At 43.4% G+C, this 15,846-nt stretch overlaps 1 protein-coding gene across 1 annotated transcript in view; it reads right to left on the bottom strand.

The window, feature by feature from the left end:
- TMEM132C (transmembrane protein 132C) overlaps nucleotides 1-15,846 on the bottom strand; it is a 289,873-nt gene that overhangs the window by 26,437 nt on the left and 247,590 nt on the right. Inside the window, exon 4 of the mRNA XM_011988885.1 lies at nucleotides 12,577-12,720. Coding sequence (XP_011844275.1) covers nucleotides 12,577-12,720 — 144 coding nt within the window. The remainder of the gene's footprint in view (nucleotides 1-12,576; nucleotides 12,721-15,846) is intronic.

Genomic DNA, 15,846 nt, shown 5'->3' with positions numbered 1-15,846 from the left:
AAAAAAAAAAAAAAAGAAAGAAAGAAAAAAGAAAAAAAAAAACATATAAAAAGTTGTCATTAGGCCCACAAAGCCTGGTCATGATTAATCCTCTAAGAGGAAGCCGAGTACTGTAAGAAGCCAATTCAAAGCACACTGAGCAAGCAGCCTGGCTGAGTTTCAACTCAGATACATACACATTTGCTATTTAATAGTTTTGCTGCCCAGCATTCTCTTATTCTATTTTCTGCAACCATTTAAAAACTATTTCCAGGGGACCCTGCCCACATCCCCATGGCCGGTCTATGTGTTGAGGTCTTGGCCTCAGCCACACAGTTAAGTGGTGTCCATCACACTCCCCTGGCTGCAGGATTGGTTCAGGGATGGTCACATGGCTCAGCCTGACTCAATGACAGAAAGCCCCAGGATTTCTGATTGAGTGACGGCAGTGTCTCATTTCTGCGGGACTTGAACCTGGGGAGGTGTGGATCTAGAGCCTCCAGGGGCCTCCATCTCAGGCTGAGAAGGCATCTGCACAGTTGAAGGCAGAGCTGAGAGGTGCAGAGAAATTGGTTTGTGAATCCACCTGTGCCTGAAGCCAACACCACCCTAGACCTTTTATTGAAAAGACAGTTTCTTCCTTTACTTATTAAGCCAATTTGAGGGTCTGAACTGTTCAACTACTGCACACTCCTTGATAAAGATATGATGGGTTGGCGTAAAATGCTGTTGAGACCAAACCCTGGTTCTCAAATTCATTCTAGCAGAGGGCTCAAAGTGGGACAGGAATGATAGGATCTGGCAGGAGAAAAACAAGCACCAGATAACTGGTTTCCAGAGCTACATCTTCCCCGAGGCAAACCAGATAACCCAGGTCTCAATCCGGACTCTATCCCATGCTTCATGAACCTGACCAGAAACTTTTCATCAATGCGGAGACCAGCTGCAAGGTCCCTGGGACTTAAAAACCTCTCTTTCCATTTAAGCACACTCACATGGAGCCCTAGTTGGCTCAAGTAAAATCTGACTCATCAATAAACGGTCTTATCTTCCATAAAAGTCTTTTATGAGAACAGGATATTATGTGTGGCTTAAATGGGAGGGTCAGAACAACCTGATCTTTTTTGGCCAGTTCTAGAATTCTAGGCCAAAAAAGGTTTGTCCATCAGCCTCTCCTAGGAATGAATGTGGGCGTAGCTCCTACCAGTCAAAGGTTTTGATTCTGTGCTTCCCATCGAACTTTCTGTGATGACGGAAATGTCCTATGTGTGTGCTGTCCAGTGCAGTAGACACCAGCCGCATGTGACTACTGAGCACCTGAGATGTGGCTAAAGTGACTGAGGAGTTGAAATTTTCATTTTTTTCAATTCTAACTAATTTAAATAGCCACACACGGTTAGTGGCTGCCATACTGGGCCTCACAGCTATAGGTAAATCTTAATATCAATCTGTGAGGACAGCATATTCCCATACTTGCCTGAGCCTGCTGGGAATCTGAGGCCACATGGGCCTGGTGATCAGGCAGACCTGAGTTCAAATCTAGGCTCTGCTACTAACCAGCTGTGCGGCCTTGGGCCAGTCACTCAGCTTCTCTGGGCCTGAATTTTCACATTTGTAAAATGGGACTTAAGTAGTACCCACCTCATACTTTCTAGAGTGATCTACTTAAACCACAAACAAGAATATCCTGCAGTGTCATATTGCTCTGAGAGTAAAACAAAATTCTGAACAGACTCCAAGGCCTTGGACAACCTGGCCCTGCCTATTTCATCCATCTTAATGTTTTCTCTTCCTCTTCTTACTCTTCATCCTCCTTCATCCCGGCTGTTCTTTTATTCCTTGGACATGGAAAGCCTGTTCATACCCCAGGGCCTTTGCACTTGATGTTCTGTCTGCTTGGACAGCTCTTTTCTAAGCTCTTGGCATTTAGATCTCAGCGCAAATGCTACCTCCCCCAAGAAGCTTCCATGATGGTTGACCACGAACTAGCCCTTTGAATTCTTTCCTCATCCCATTACCCTCTTGGTTTTCCCCATAGTATCTACAATATTTGAAATGAACTTGCTTTTATGTTTGTTTACCTATATACTTTCTATCTCTGCTATTACAGATAAATTTGTGAAAGCGGGGTTCTGGTGCAGTTGGTTCATGACTGTATCCCCAGAGCATGGTACGTGCTCAGTAAATATCTGTGAAGAGAATGAGAAAATCATAGCTTTGATGAAAGGACTGTAAAGACTATGGCTGCAAAGCAGGATGTTAGTGGGTGTCATGTCCATAAAGGCCCCAAATGTGCTTACAGGGCTTTGCCTGGCCACTTGTGCTCCTATGAACCACCAAGAGAAGAATGTTCTCAAGGTGCTGCTGCCTTTTGCCACCAAAATGAGACACATAGAACTAACCCAAACCCTAAACAAACCTGGATCCCAGCCCACACAACTGGCACGCTGAGGCAGGGCTGCTCTACTTAACCCAGGGGCCCCTGAGGGAGAAACCAGTGCTTGATGTTGTAAGTTGCTGAGATGTCAGGTTGTTTTGTTATGCAGCATTATCACAGCAATAGCTGCCTAATGCAAATCTAGCCTCCCACGGATTAAAGACCCAAGTCCACTAGCCAATACAGTGTGGAGAACTCTCTGCTTTGAACACCTCTCAGCTCTCAGCAGAGCTTAGTGAATATTGCAGCTGCCATGACCCCCATTACCAGTGCCACCTGACAATTGTTGAGGACTTACTATGTGCCAGGTGTGTCACACACCTTTTCTTTTTCAATCTTTGAGTAGCATCTATGCAATATGACTCTTAGGATCTCCATATCTGAGATAAGGACACTGAGGCTCAGAGAAGTTGACTTCCCCAAGATCACTCAGAAGGTAAGTGACAGAAAGACATAACAGGAGTCTGTCTGAGGCCAAAGGCAGTGGCCCTTTCTTCCAGGTTAAGTCACCACACTGGGCACTTTAATGGCAATGAGTGTCCTCCCACAGGAGACTGGAGACCCTGTGGTGTTTGCTCAGCCTAGGGCAGGACTTCTCAACCTCAGCACGATTGACATTTGGGGTCAGATAATTCTTTGTTGTGAGGCTGTCCTGGAATTGCAGGATGTATAGCATCATCCTTAACTTCTAACCACTAGATGCCAGTAGCCTCTGCCCCAGGTGTGACAACCAAAAATGTCTCCAGACATTGCTAGATGTTCTTAGGGGGGTTCAACCATCCCACAGAGAACCACTGATCGAGGGCTGCCTGGGCAGGAGGAAGAGCTGACACAAAGGCATCGTCCTGCATGCTTGAGATGGACGACTGCATTCAGACTTACACCCGCCTTCTGGCGTAGGCCTGGGTCTTTCCCTGTTTTGCAGATGAAAGAACTGAGGCTTAAAGAAGAACTTGTCTGTGGCAGAGTTCAAGCTCTTAAACATGCCATTTAAACTGCACTTTGAATCACAGACGGAGGGAAGCGGGCACTAGAAGAGCCCTGCAAGGAAGGAGCGTCCTCGCTTTACAGCCGGGACCCCAGGTCCACAAAGGGGCCACGGTAGGGCAATGTCGCCCAGCTTGGCTTGGAGCCCGGGACTTCTGGATTCTAGGAATTTCTTTGTTCTCTTTAATTTTCTTTTATCTGAGAACCAAATGGCTCTTGAGGATAAAGACCTTCCAGGGGTTCTTCCAAAGCCTCTCAGTCATGACAAGTACAAATAGAAAACTCTTCCGCCCACCCTGCTGCTTAGGGAGGGATGTCACCTGAAAGCAGAAACGCATCCTGTAGATGCCCTGAAAACTTGGGGCTGTTGCCAAAGGACTTCATGCTCTCAGGGACCCGGAGCCTGCAAAATCAGTAGTAGGTTCAGCACAGAGGAAGTTTAGCGCTGACAGGAGCCTGAGCTCAGGGCAACGATCAGGCTGTTGGCTGGGCAAGGTTGCTCTCCATGTGCCAGAGCTAATGCAGGCACCTGTGGTCACTGCGGAAAAGCCAGGCCTGCTCGTTGCCCAAATGCGTTATTTTTAGCTCTGCACTACGATCCATTAGCTGGAATCGTGCCCTGGAGGTCAGACGGGCTGCACTGGAAATTCAGTAGATGGACTTTCTCTAATGATGCTTTAAATCTCAGCATCCCCACCCTGTCCTGGGCAGTGCCTAGCAACCCATGGCTGCAGGAGTCTTGGGGAAGGCACATGCAGGGCTGAGGACCAGGGTGGGGGCACCCAGGGAGCACAGGGTGGGGTATCGTGTGTCAGTGTCATTAGGGTGAGGGGATATATATAGGGTGCTTTCCAAATAGGAGGTACAGCCAGGTCCAGGCATTAATAATCATTATTCGCCTTGCTAACTGACTCCAGTCTCCAGTGTCCCCTCCTTGAGGACCACCCCATCCCCAGTAGCCCCCACCCAAGCCCCTCTCCAGCACAGTGTCCTATTCATGGCGCCCATCATCTCCACAAGATTCTCATGCATTTTCTTATTATCTGCTTCTCTCCATCACTAGCAGGCTGCTTCCTTGAGGGCAGGGACCGCTTTTGTTCTACTGATTGCTGTGTCCCTGATACCAGAATGGTACCTGGAAAATGGCCAGCACATCTGTGTTTAATAGCTTGTCATGTGACCTGTGAAAAACACGGACTGGATATTGCTAAATCTGTGACACCACACTAAGAAAACCACTGCCAGGTAATCTGTGCCACGTCATCAACTGCAAGCAAGACATACCTTTATGTCAAAGATGTTTTAAAGCTTGGATCCCATAGATGAGATCCTGTATGATGGACACTTGGGCATTGCAAGTGCTTCTCTGTATTGCATATTTTTCTTCCTATTATTGTTCCTGGGGTTATTGTTGGGCAAGTCATGGCCCTTGGCCCTTCTCCAGGTGCTGCTCCTTCACCTCTTGAATGTGAATCAACCAAGAGGCCGACATCCAGGGTTCTCTCCCATTCAGATGTTATGACTGTTATTAACCTGCACATCGCAGACCAGACTCCTCAGCCCTTATCATTCTTTCACACTGCACACTGGCCTGGCTTCATTTTCCAAGTGCTCCAAGGCAGGGATATTCATGAGGCATTGCAAGGTGAGAGAAGGAACAGGCAGAAACGCATAAGGACATGGCTCTATTTCTGTAAGACAAACCAGGACTGAAAAGCCCTTATACGTGTGTGTTGCGTTGTGTAGACACATGTGTGTGGGCGTGTGTATGTGTGTGTATAGATTTGCCAATGAGACAGTTTGTGGTTAACAAAAACAGTATGTAAGATATCTTATTCTTAAAATATTATCTCTGTATGTGGGTATATGTGTGTAAGAAATGATTACCAAAATGTTTACAATGATTTTCTAAGGGCGATGGGAGTAAAGGTAGTTCTTTCTTTCTTAGAGTTTTCTGGAGCAATTATTATTTTAGACAAATTATATACATTACTTACATAATCAGAAAAAATACTCACCAAATTATTTCAGGGTGATTAAAAAGCCTACAAAAATAAATGAAACAAAATATGTATGTATATCATGACTTATATAGTTATCCTTGCTGGGAATGCAAATTTGAATCTAAATGAAGAAATATCAGGAAATCTCAAATGAGGAATATTTTATTTAAAAAGTAAAAAAAAGGACTGTATTTCTCAAGAGTATTCTGTGTCTTAAAAGACAGGGCAATGCTAAGGACCTGCTTCAGCTTAAAGGAAACTAGCGTACGTGACAATTAAATGTGCATGTGAGCCTAGATTGGATCTTGTACTGCAGAAAAATATGCTCCACAAGACATGGTTGGCCAACTGACAAAATTGGAAAACAGAATATGGATTAGATAATGTATTGTATCAACATTAAATTAACTGAAGTTGATGACTGTGGGTATGTAAAAGAATATTCTTATTCTTAGGAAATATACACTGAAGTAGTTAGAGTTAAAAGGCCTTGATATATGTAACCTACTCTGAAGTGGTTCAGCAACAAATCAATCAATCAATCTATCTATCTATCTATCTATCTATCTATCTATCTATCTATCTATCTATCTATCTTTCTATCTATCTAAATCTACCATCTATCTAATCTATCACTTATCTATCTAACCTATCACCTATTTATAAATCATCTATTAATCATCTATCTTATCTATCTATCTCCCTTCCTCCATCTATCCACCCACCCATCTATTCACCTATCCATCCATCCATCCATCTATCCATCTACCTGCCTACCTGTCTATCTGTCTATCGAGAGGATGGGAAGAGAGAAAGAGAGAAAGAGAGACTGAAACTATGAAAAAGCAAATGGGTAAATATTGGTAACAGTAGAACCTCAGTAAAGGGTATATAGTATAATTTGTCCAGTCATTGCAATCTTTGAGATAAGTTTGAAATTCCAAATAAAAAGTAAAATGTTGAGCAAAATTTGAATGTATAGAGACTATACAGCCTAATGGCCAAGATCTTTTGGCCCTCTAGCTAGACTCCCTTCTCTGCCATGTGCAAGTTGTGTGACCTCAGGCAGGTGGCCTCCATTTTCTGAGCCTCAGTTTCTTCTACTGAGACAGAATTAATAATAGCGATAATGCAGATGTTGTGAGTAGTAAATGAGTTGGTATGCAAAATAAAGTCTCCCATGTTTGCCTCTTCTGTTTGGCCGTGAGCCCTGAGAAGTTCACTTTCTTCATCTGTTTCTTCCTTACCAAAATCACAGAGTCTTAAATGTGGTAGTTGGTGAATAAATGTTGGCTGAATGAATGGAGGAGGAAAAGAGGAAGAAAGAAAAGAAAGAAGGAAAGAATGAAGGAAAGAAAAAGGAAAAGCTAGAAAGTAAAATCATAAAACCCAAGTCCTCCTGAACCTCGGCCTCCACGTTTGCACACTGGAGTCCCACCTACACACACTCGAGTGCTTACACGGGCCAAGCAGATCATGGAAGTGGACCAAATATAAGGCAACTGTGACAAATCAGAAGATGCTGGTGGGAGCTAAGCCATGAGGATGCAAATGCATTAGAATGATACAGTGGACTTTGGGGGTTTGGGGGGAATTTTGGGGGTGGGGTGTGGGAGGCAAGGGATGAAAGACTACAAATAAGGTGCAGTGTATACTGCTCGGGGGATGGGTGCACCAAAAATCTCACAAATCACCACTAAAGAACTTACTTATGTAACCAATTATCACCTGTACCGCAATAACTTATGGAAAAATAAAACAATAAATAAAGGGCAGCCCACAGTGTTGCCAGGTGAGCACACTGTAGCTCTGCCAGATCTGCTGGATTTTCCCCATAAGCTGGAGGGGCAACCCTCAGATATGACTTGTGAGAATGCAAAATGGTACAGCCACTTTGGAAAAATGTTGGCAGTTTCTCAAACATTAAATGTAAGGTAACCATATGACCAAGCCATTCTACTCCTCTGTGTCTACTCAAGACGAATGGAAATGTATGTCCACACAAAGGCATGGATGTGAATATTCATTGCAGCATGATTCATAAATGGATGAAACATTTAAAAAGTGGAAACAACCCAACTGAGTGGATGGATGAACACAATCTGGTATATCCATACAGCGGAATATTATTCCGCAATGAAAGAAACAAATGACTGCCCCATGCTACCACGTAGATGAGTTTCAAAAACATAACGCTAAGTGGAAAAAGTGGACACAAAAGACCGTGTATTGTATGACGCTATTCATGAGAAATGCCCACAGCAGGCAAATCTATAGAGACAGAAACCAGCTTAGTGACTGCCAGGAGCCAGGGATGGGAATGGGGATTAACTGTGACAAAAATGTTCTAAAATCAGATCATGGTGATGGTTGCCAAACTTAGCATAATGTACTAAAAATCGCTGAATTGTACATTTGCAATGAGTTGCATCCAATTCTTATATTTTTAAGCAATGCTGTGCATATCACACAACATACACTTGTAAGCCTCCAGTCTTAATTCCTGATCTACCTAATCAGAGGATTACATGAGATGACCAGAGTTGACTCTGAGTTATTAAGCCCTTACTATATGCTGGCTACTAGGTCATGTTCTCTGCTGCATTTATAAAACTGATTAATCCTCATGCTGACCTTCTGAATTAGGAACTATGCTTATCCTCATTTTACTAAGAAGGAGACTGAGTACTGGAGGGAACGCTGTATGATTCACCCAAGGCTGCATAGCTTGAATGTGGCAAAGCCATGAGGCATTCTTTGGGAGGCATTCTCCATGATACACTTGCGTTTCAGCACATTGTACAAACAGAGCCCAGGCTGTTTTTGTTCTGAAAGGTCTTTTGAAAGGTGTTTTATATAGTGGACAGTCTTGGAAGACAGACAGTGCCTTCTTCCGGAGCAAAGGGCAGACATGCTTGAGGTCCAGTACGATAAAGGCATTGTCTCTTTGGGGAGGTCAGGCAGGATTCCTGCCCGTCTTGTCAGGTTGGCCTGCTTTAACAGAACACCGTAAGTCCGGTGGCTTAAACGACACGCATTTATTTCTTATAGTTCCGAAGACTGGGAAGTCTGAGATCAGGAGGCCAGAATGGTTGGGTTTTGCTGAGAGCCCTTCTGGTTTGCAGACTGCTGCCTTCTTGCTATATCACCGCATAGTAGAGAGACAGCAAGCTCTGGTCTCTTTTCCTCTTCTTATAAGAGTACTACTGCCATCATGGGGCGCCACCCTCACTGAAGCCTAATTACCTCCTAAAGGCCCTACCTCTGATACCATTGCTTTGGGTGTTAAGGGCTTCCACATATGAATTCAGTGTGGGACACAAACATACAGCCCATTATACCACCCATGATAAAAGATGCATGTTCTCAAAGGCCAGGATTCCTCCCCTGAAACCCAATCCACTACATGTGCAAGTGTCACTGGCCCCTCTGCATAACCCGGTGGGAACTGAAGCCCAGGCAACTGGTGCCGAAAGATGCTGATACAGTGGTTGTCCTTTGCCTCTGACCCCGGGGTCTTGTGTCTTCTGCCAGCATCTACAAAACTGTGACAGTTTGATTTGCCAGTTTACACTAGGGTGCCATCTCAGAGCCTTCAGAATTCTCAACAGAACTCTGAACTGCCTAAATCCAAAACCTCATGGGCCTACTGCAGACTAGGCACTGATTAAATGTCAATTCCCTCCCCTCTTCTCTCCATGGCATTCTGAGCTGTACCCAACTAGCACTGCAAGCATCATTGATCTCTCCAGACCCACGGCCACAAGCCAAGCCTGGTCCTACGGACTGTGCTTACGTACACTGAGCCTGCCTGCTCTGATGTCCTCACCCTGCTGACTCAAGATTTCACATTGCTTTGTCAACAGCCAGGGGTATCAACTCTGGATTCATTTCAGGAGGCGATTTTCTGTTTGAATACATTTATTTCCCTAAAGATACTGATTATAATTCCTGGAGATATTAGTAATGGACTCCATGTCAAAATTGTTTTAAGAGTAGCTAAGGATTGCTGTGTATACAGCTGTGATAAATTCTTGCTTTTTGTAGGCTGAAAGATAGGTTCTTCACCTCTAGAAAAGTTATCAGTGCTGAAGGTGTCCTATCAACACGTTACATTCATCAAGGGTTCTGGCTTTTAGGGGACTTGCAAATCAGTGACAAAGGTCAATGACCAACAAGGACCTGTGCTGTCCACTGTGGGAGCCACAAGCCACACATGGCTATGAAGCACTGAAAATGGGGTTAGTTTCGATTTCAGTGTGCTGTTAGTATAAAACACACACTAGATTTCAAAGACTTAGTGTTAAAAAAAAAATAAAATATTTCATTATTAATGTTCATATTGATTACATGTAGACATGGTAATGTTTTAATATAATGGGTTAGACACAATGCATTACTACAATTAAATTCAACTTTTCTTAAAGCTTTTTTTGAACATGGCTATTAGAAAATTAAACATTTCATATGTGGCTCAGGCTGGGCACGGTGGCTCATGCCTGTAATCCCAGCACTTTGGGAGGCCGAGGTGGGTGGATCACGAGGTCAGGAGATCGAGTTTAAGGTGAAACCATGTCTCTACTAAAAATTCAAAAAATTAGCCAGGCGTGGTGGCAGGCGCCTGTAGTCCCAGCTACTTGGGAGGCTGAGGCAGGAGAATGGCGTGAACTCGGAAGCTGGAGCTTGCAGTGAGCCCAGATTGCGCCACTGCACTCCAGCCTGGGTGACAGAGTGAGACTTTGTCTCAAAAAAAAAAAAAAAAAAATCATATGTGGCTTATATTGTGTTTTCATTGGACAGTGTGGTTTAGAACTTCATCCCCCTTTTCCTCTTCCCCTCATTGGTCTTGTGGTCTTTCTGTTAAAGCACTGTGGATTCAAGGCCACCACCAGCCCATATATCACTTTTGGGTAAATTAGGGAAAAATCCCTTCTTTGAGATAGTACCTCCGACAGCCAGAAGAATCGTCATAGTATACAGACGTTGCTGGAATGCTTACTGCCACCTACTGGAATGCTGTCATGGTTGAGTGTGGACGTCACTGTGTGATGGTGGCGTTGAACGTCTAGTACGGTGGTCTGTTGCTTGTTCTGAGAGTGGGGTTTGGGGAGAAGTATTTTTCCATGTCATTTTTCCACCTCAACAGTTTGTAAACTTCTCTTCTAGTCAGACATGGAGTTTTAAACACCAGAGAAAAGGCTGATTGGTATCTGTCAGACTCGATTTGAGGGAAACAAAAATCACTACCTGCATGCTTTTTTTGATATTTGTTTTTTCCTGGATGTGTTTCCAGGGATTACAGAAAAATACAGAGAGAGAAGAAATGCTTCATTTCTGGCTTGGTAAAGCCCTCGCATTGCCTTATTCTTTAAGCAAGCATTGTGGTGTAGCATCATGACTGATGATGGGAAACACCAGGAATTGCAGTTCTTCCTCCAAAAAACTTAAGACTCTAGAGCACACATTACTTTAGGCAAGCCTTTTCTGGAAAGAGCAAAATGCTGGATATTTTAGACTTTCTAAGCCATGTGGTTTCTGTCAACTACTCAATTCTCCTGTGGTAGCCCCCAAAGCAGCTACAGGCAAAATGGAAGTGAATTTGAGTCGCTGTGTCCCAATAAAACTTTATTTACAAGATGGGCAGTGACTAGGTTTGGCCCATGGCTCATGGTTTGCCAACCCCTACTCTAGAAGAGTCCTTTTAAACAGTTACCCCATGGGCCAACCCACAACACACATGTATTTTGTTTTTTATTTTTTTGTCCATTAAAAAAATTATAATTTGTTGCTAACTTTGAAAAACAAGGTGGTTGTTGTTGTTTCTAGATTTTCCATTCTTTTGAAGATATAAAATACTGAAATCCTACCACCTCATGACCACAACTGGTTATAGCAATTTCTTTGCTGGGAAAGACAAAGAGCAGCATCTTGGCTGCCCTTCTAGAACAGGCAGATCCAATTTACCACTTCACTTACTGAAGTCACCTGCTTAGCTACAGTAGGCATTCAGGGGTTGACCCATAGTCCAAAGCACCACTGATGGTGCACCAAGGGATGAGTGGGGAAAGAGAATGTGGTACATAAACGCAATGGAAGACTGTTCACCCTTAAAAAACCAAAGAAATCCTATTACTTGTTAGAACATGAGTGAACCTACAGGACATCATGTTAAGTGAAGTAGGCTGGGCACAGAAAGATAAATACTGCATGATCTCACGTACATATGGAATCTAGTGAAGCTGAACTGATAGGAGCAGAGATAGAATGGCACTTACCAGGGGCTGGGGAAGGGGACAGTTGTGCAGATATTGGTCAAAAGATACAAAATATCAGTTGGACAGGAGAAGGAATATGTTCAAGAGGTTTTTTTGGTGCAATATGTTGAATTTAGTTACTAATGATATATTCTTTTTTTTTTTTTTCTTGAGATGGAGTCGCGCTCTGTCACCCAGGCTGGAGTGCAGTGGCACGATCTCGGCTCACTGCAACCTCTGCCTCCGGGGTTCAAGTGATTCTCCTGCCTCAGCCTCCCAAGTAGCTGGGACTACAGGTGCACACAACCATGCCCAACTAATTTTTGTATTTTTAGTAGAGATGGAGTTTCACCATGTTGGCCAAGCTGGTCTAGAACTCCTGACCTCAGGTGATCCACCCACCTCAGCCTCCTAAAGTATAGTAATATATTCTTGAAAATTGCTAAGAGAGTAGATTATGTTCTCATCACACAGAAAAAGATAAGTATGTGAGGTTATGCATATGTTAATTATTAGGTTGGTGCAAAAGTAATTGTGGATTCTGCCATTTAAAAGTAATGGCAAGAACCACAATTACTTTTGCACCGGCCTAATAGCTCAATTTAGCCATTCCATAATGTATATGTATTTTAAAATAATATGTTGTACATTATCTATAGATGTATGCACACACACAATTTTTAATTGTGAAATAAAGGAAGAAAGACAGGAATTAACCAAAAACACTAACTAGGTTGGCATGATGTGAAAACAAACAGATGGCAACGGAAACGTTGAGTGGATCAGCTGGAAGTGTGTTGCACATAAGCCTCTGTATAGTTGACCCTCGTATATTTCAGTATAAATGTCCCTAGCAAATGGGATGTCCAAGTGAAGTTCCCAGCAGTTCCATCCAGCTGGCTGTGGAATGACTTACTTTGATAACATCCTCGTCTGTGGACTTGCATTCCACCGACTCTGAGATGTCCATCACGGCACTGTTCTCCTCCACAGAGACCACCTTGATAGGCATGGCAACTGTCTTTCCTGTGAGTATGGCAGTGTTCAGAATGTCAGTGTCCTGCCAAAAAGAACCAAACACACTGGGGTCAAGGGAGATATTCCATTCTGTTGGGAACTGGACGATTCTAGGGGGAACCTCCCGGGGTAAACGCCAGGCTGACCTTGTTTGGACAAGACACACTGTACCGTTTATACACCGTACCAGGACTTGGAATAAAGGGTTATTCTTTGGAACAATTGACCAAGAATGTTCAACAGTTTACTTTTAGTTTATTTATGATCATCTTCCTAGTTTTCAACAACAATCAAAAAGTATTTTTCTTTTTCTTTATTGCAGAGACCAAGTAGAAGTAATACATCAGTTAGGTTTTGGTTGTAAGCAACAGAAACTAACTCTGGGTACTTTGAGCAAGCATAGTGGGTTGAATAATGTTTTCCTCTCACTCCCTGCAAAAGATATCCATGCTCTAGTCTCCGGGATCTGTAAATATGTTACCTTATATGGTAAAAGGGACATTGCAATTGTGATTGAATTAGGATCTTAAAATGGAAGGATAATCCTGGATTATTTAGGTGGATCCAGTCATCCTAAAGTCCCTACAAGAGGGAGTCATGAAGGTCAGAGGAAGAGGAGGAGATGTGGCAGTGGAGGCAGAGGTCAGGGTGATATGACCATGAGCCAAGAGATATGAACAGTCTCTAGAAGGAACAGATTTTCCCTCAGAGCTTCTAGAAGGAGGGCAGCCCTGCCAACATCTTAACTTTAGCCCCTTAAGACTCGCTTCAGACTTCTGTCCTCCAGAACTGTAGGATAATACATTTGTGTTCATTTGTCATTGCAGCATCAAGAAACTAACACAGATCCTTATGGACTAGATCCTGGATTGCTCCCAGCAACAAAGGAAGAGCTAAAGAAGGCTTTGCAAAGTCCAGATCACCTTCCAGGATATGAAAAGCAGGATATAGCGGGCAGTGTCTCCCGAATAAGGTGGAATGAATGTCTTCAACCATTGCTTTTTCTTCTTTTTTTTTTTTTACTTTATATATAAGGGAAATTTATTCGCTCATGTACCTGAAATGCCTATAGCATGGGATATGATTGCATCCAGAGGGCCAAACAATATCGTATATACTGTCAGTTTTCTTGACATCTTTTTTTCCCCCTTCATCTCTCCTTCCCCCATCTTCAACCATTTCTATTCTTTTTTTTTTTTTTTTGAGATGGGGTCTCACTATGTTGCCCAGGCTGGTCTTGAACTCCTGGCCTCAAGTGATCCTCCCACCTTGGCCTGCCAAAGTGCTGGGAACATAGAACATAGGCAAGTGTCACCATGCCCAGATAATTTTAATTTTTTACTTTTCTTGTAGAGACAGGATCTTGCTATGTTGTCCAGGTTGGTCTTCAACTCCTAGCTTCAAGTGATCCTCCTGCCTCAGTCTCCCAAAGTGCTGGGATTACAGGCATGGGCTGCCATGCTTGGCACCTTCATTTTTTAAAAAATGAAGACTAAAGCAAAGCAAACTGCCTTCCTCTGTTGCTCCATGGGAGCCCATTCCATCACAGCCAACGGGGACTTTGATTTATCCTGCTCTGATGACTTCATGCAAAACTATCAGCATCACACCTCTCATGGATGTTGTGATTTGCAAGATGATGATGAAAATACCTTCTATTTGATTTTGTAGGATACTACCTGATTGCTTTTTTATAATTCTTTTCTTTATGGACAGATGAAAATGAAAAAGGGCCTTTGGCTTTGGGACATCTAATGATGCCAGTTTCTCCCAAAGTCCCTCTCCAGAAACACTGCTCTGGTGTGAAGCAGGAGATGGAAAAAGATTTTCTCCCTTCTTTCTCCAGGGAAGCAATTGACACAAAAATGACCTTTTGCATTAAACAAGAGCACAGCTGAAAGAGTTATGAGTTTTAAGTAGAGCCTCGGCCTCTCTCTGATGTTTTTGCATCAGCCAGCAGTTACATCACCCTCGGCTGTGTCTTCTCCTGGGTCCATGGGATTCCTGGAGCTGGGCTGCAATCCAGGCAGGTTGAACAACATCCATTATGGAGGCTAAGAATACTTTAGAAATTCCCCAGGTCTATTTTCGGGTTCATTACAGGTAATGTGCTCAGAGTTCAATCTTTACATTTTCTCTCTCAGAATGGTCTTTGGCTAATGGCTTTATTAAAGCAGTACATTCCCTCATGGATTGTGATTAGTTTTCTAACGGTTGTTGCAATTACACACACACACACACACACACACACACGCGTTCATGCACTCTACCTAATACTCCCTATCCCTAAATTGCACTCCACCAAAATTAAGATGGGTTGGATGTGTGTGTGTGTGTGTGTGTGTATATGTGTGTTTGTGTGTGTGTGTGTGTATATATATATAATTTATTTATTTATTTATTTTTGAGACGGACTCTCACTCTGCCACCCAGGCTGGAGCGCAGTGGCCGGATCTCAGCTCACTGCTAACTCCACCTCCCGGGTTCACACCATTCTCCTGCCTCAGCCTCCCGAGTAGCTGGGACTACAGGCGCCCACCCCCATGCCCAGCTAATTTTTTGTATTTTTAGTAGAGACAGGGTTTCACCGTGTTAGCCAGGCTGGTCTTGATCTCCTGACCTTGTGATCCACCTGCCTTGGACATGCATATTTTTCACTGACCAATATCAATTTCAGGAGCAGAGAATTAATAGTCATAGAAATAACAAATCATAAAAGGAAACTTTGGCCTCCAGAATAACCTGGCTGTGACATGGAGGAAGTTCCCTGTATTTAAAATCACTCTTCTGACTGGTAGTTTGGTGTCTATGACTTGGTGGGCCCTGGAGTCTGGACTCCTGGATTCCACTCCTTGCTTTCCCATTAACTCCCTGCGCAATCCTGATCACATACCATATCTCTTGAAATCTTTGTCTCTTCATTTTGCAAATTAGCGAGGGTTGGGCTATGTCATCTGTCTTTTTGACTGTTGAATCCTAGACTGTCTTAGTTCATTCAGGCTGCTATAAGAAAATATCACAGACTGGGTAGCTTCTAAACAGCAGAAATTGTTTCTCACAGTTCTCGAGGCTGGGAAGTCCAAGTGCAAGATTCAGTGTCTCGTGCAGGCAGAGAGAAAAAAATGTGTGTGTGCCTGTGTTTGTGTATGAGTGCCTGTGAATGTGTGTG

The sequence above is a fragment of the Mandrillus leucophaeus genome, unplaced genomic scaffold (genome assembly GCF_000951045.1).
Source record: "Mandrillus leucophaeus isolate KB7577 unplaced genomic scaffold, Mleu.le_1.0 Scaffold34, whole genome shotgun sequence".
NCBI lineage: Eukaryota > Metazoa > Chordata > Mammalia > Primates > Cercopithecidae > Mandrillus > Mandrillus leucophaeus.
This window is presented reverse-complemented; position numbering and strand designations above follow the sequence as displayed.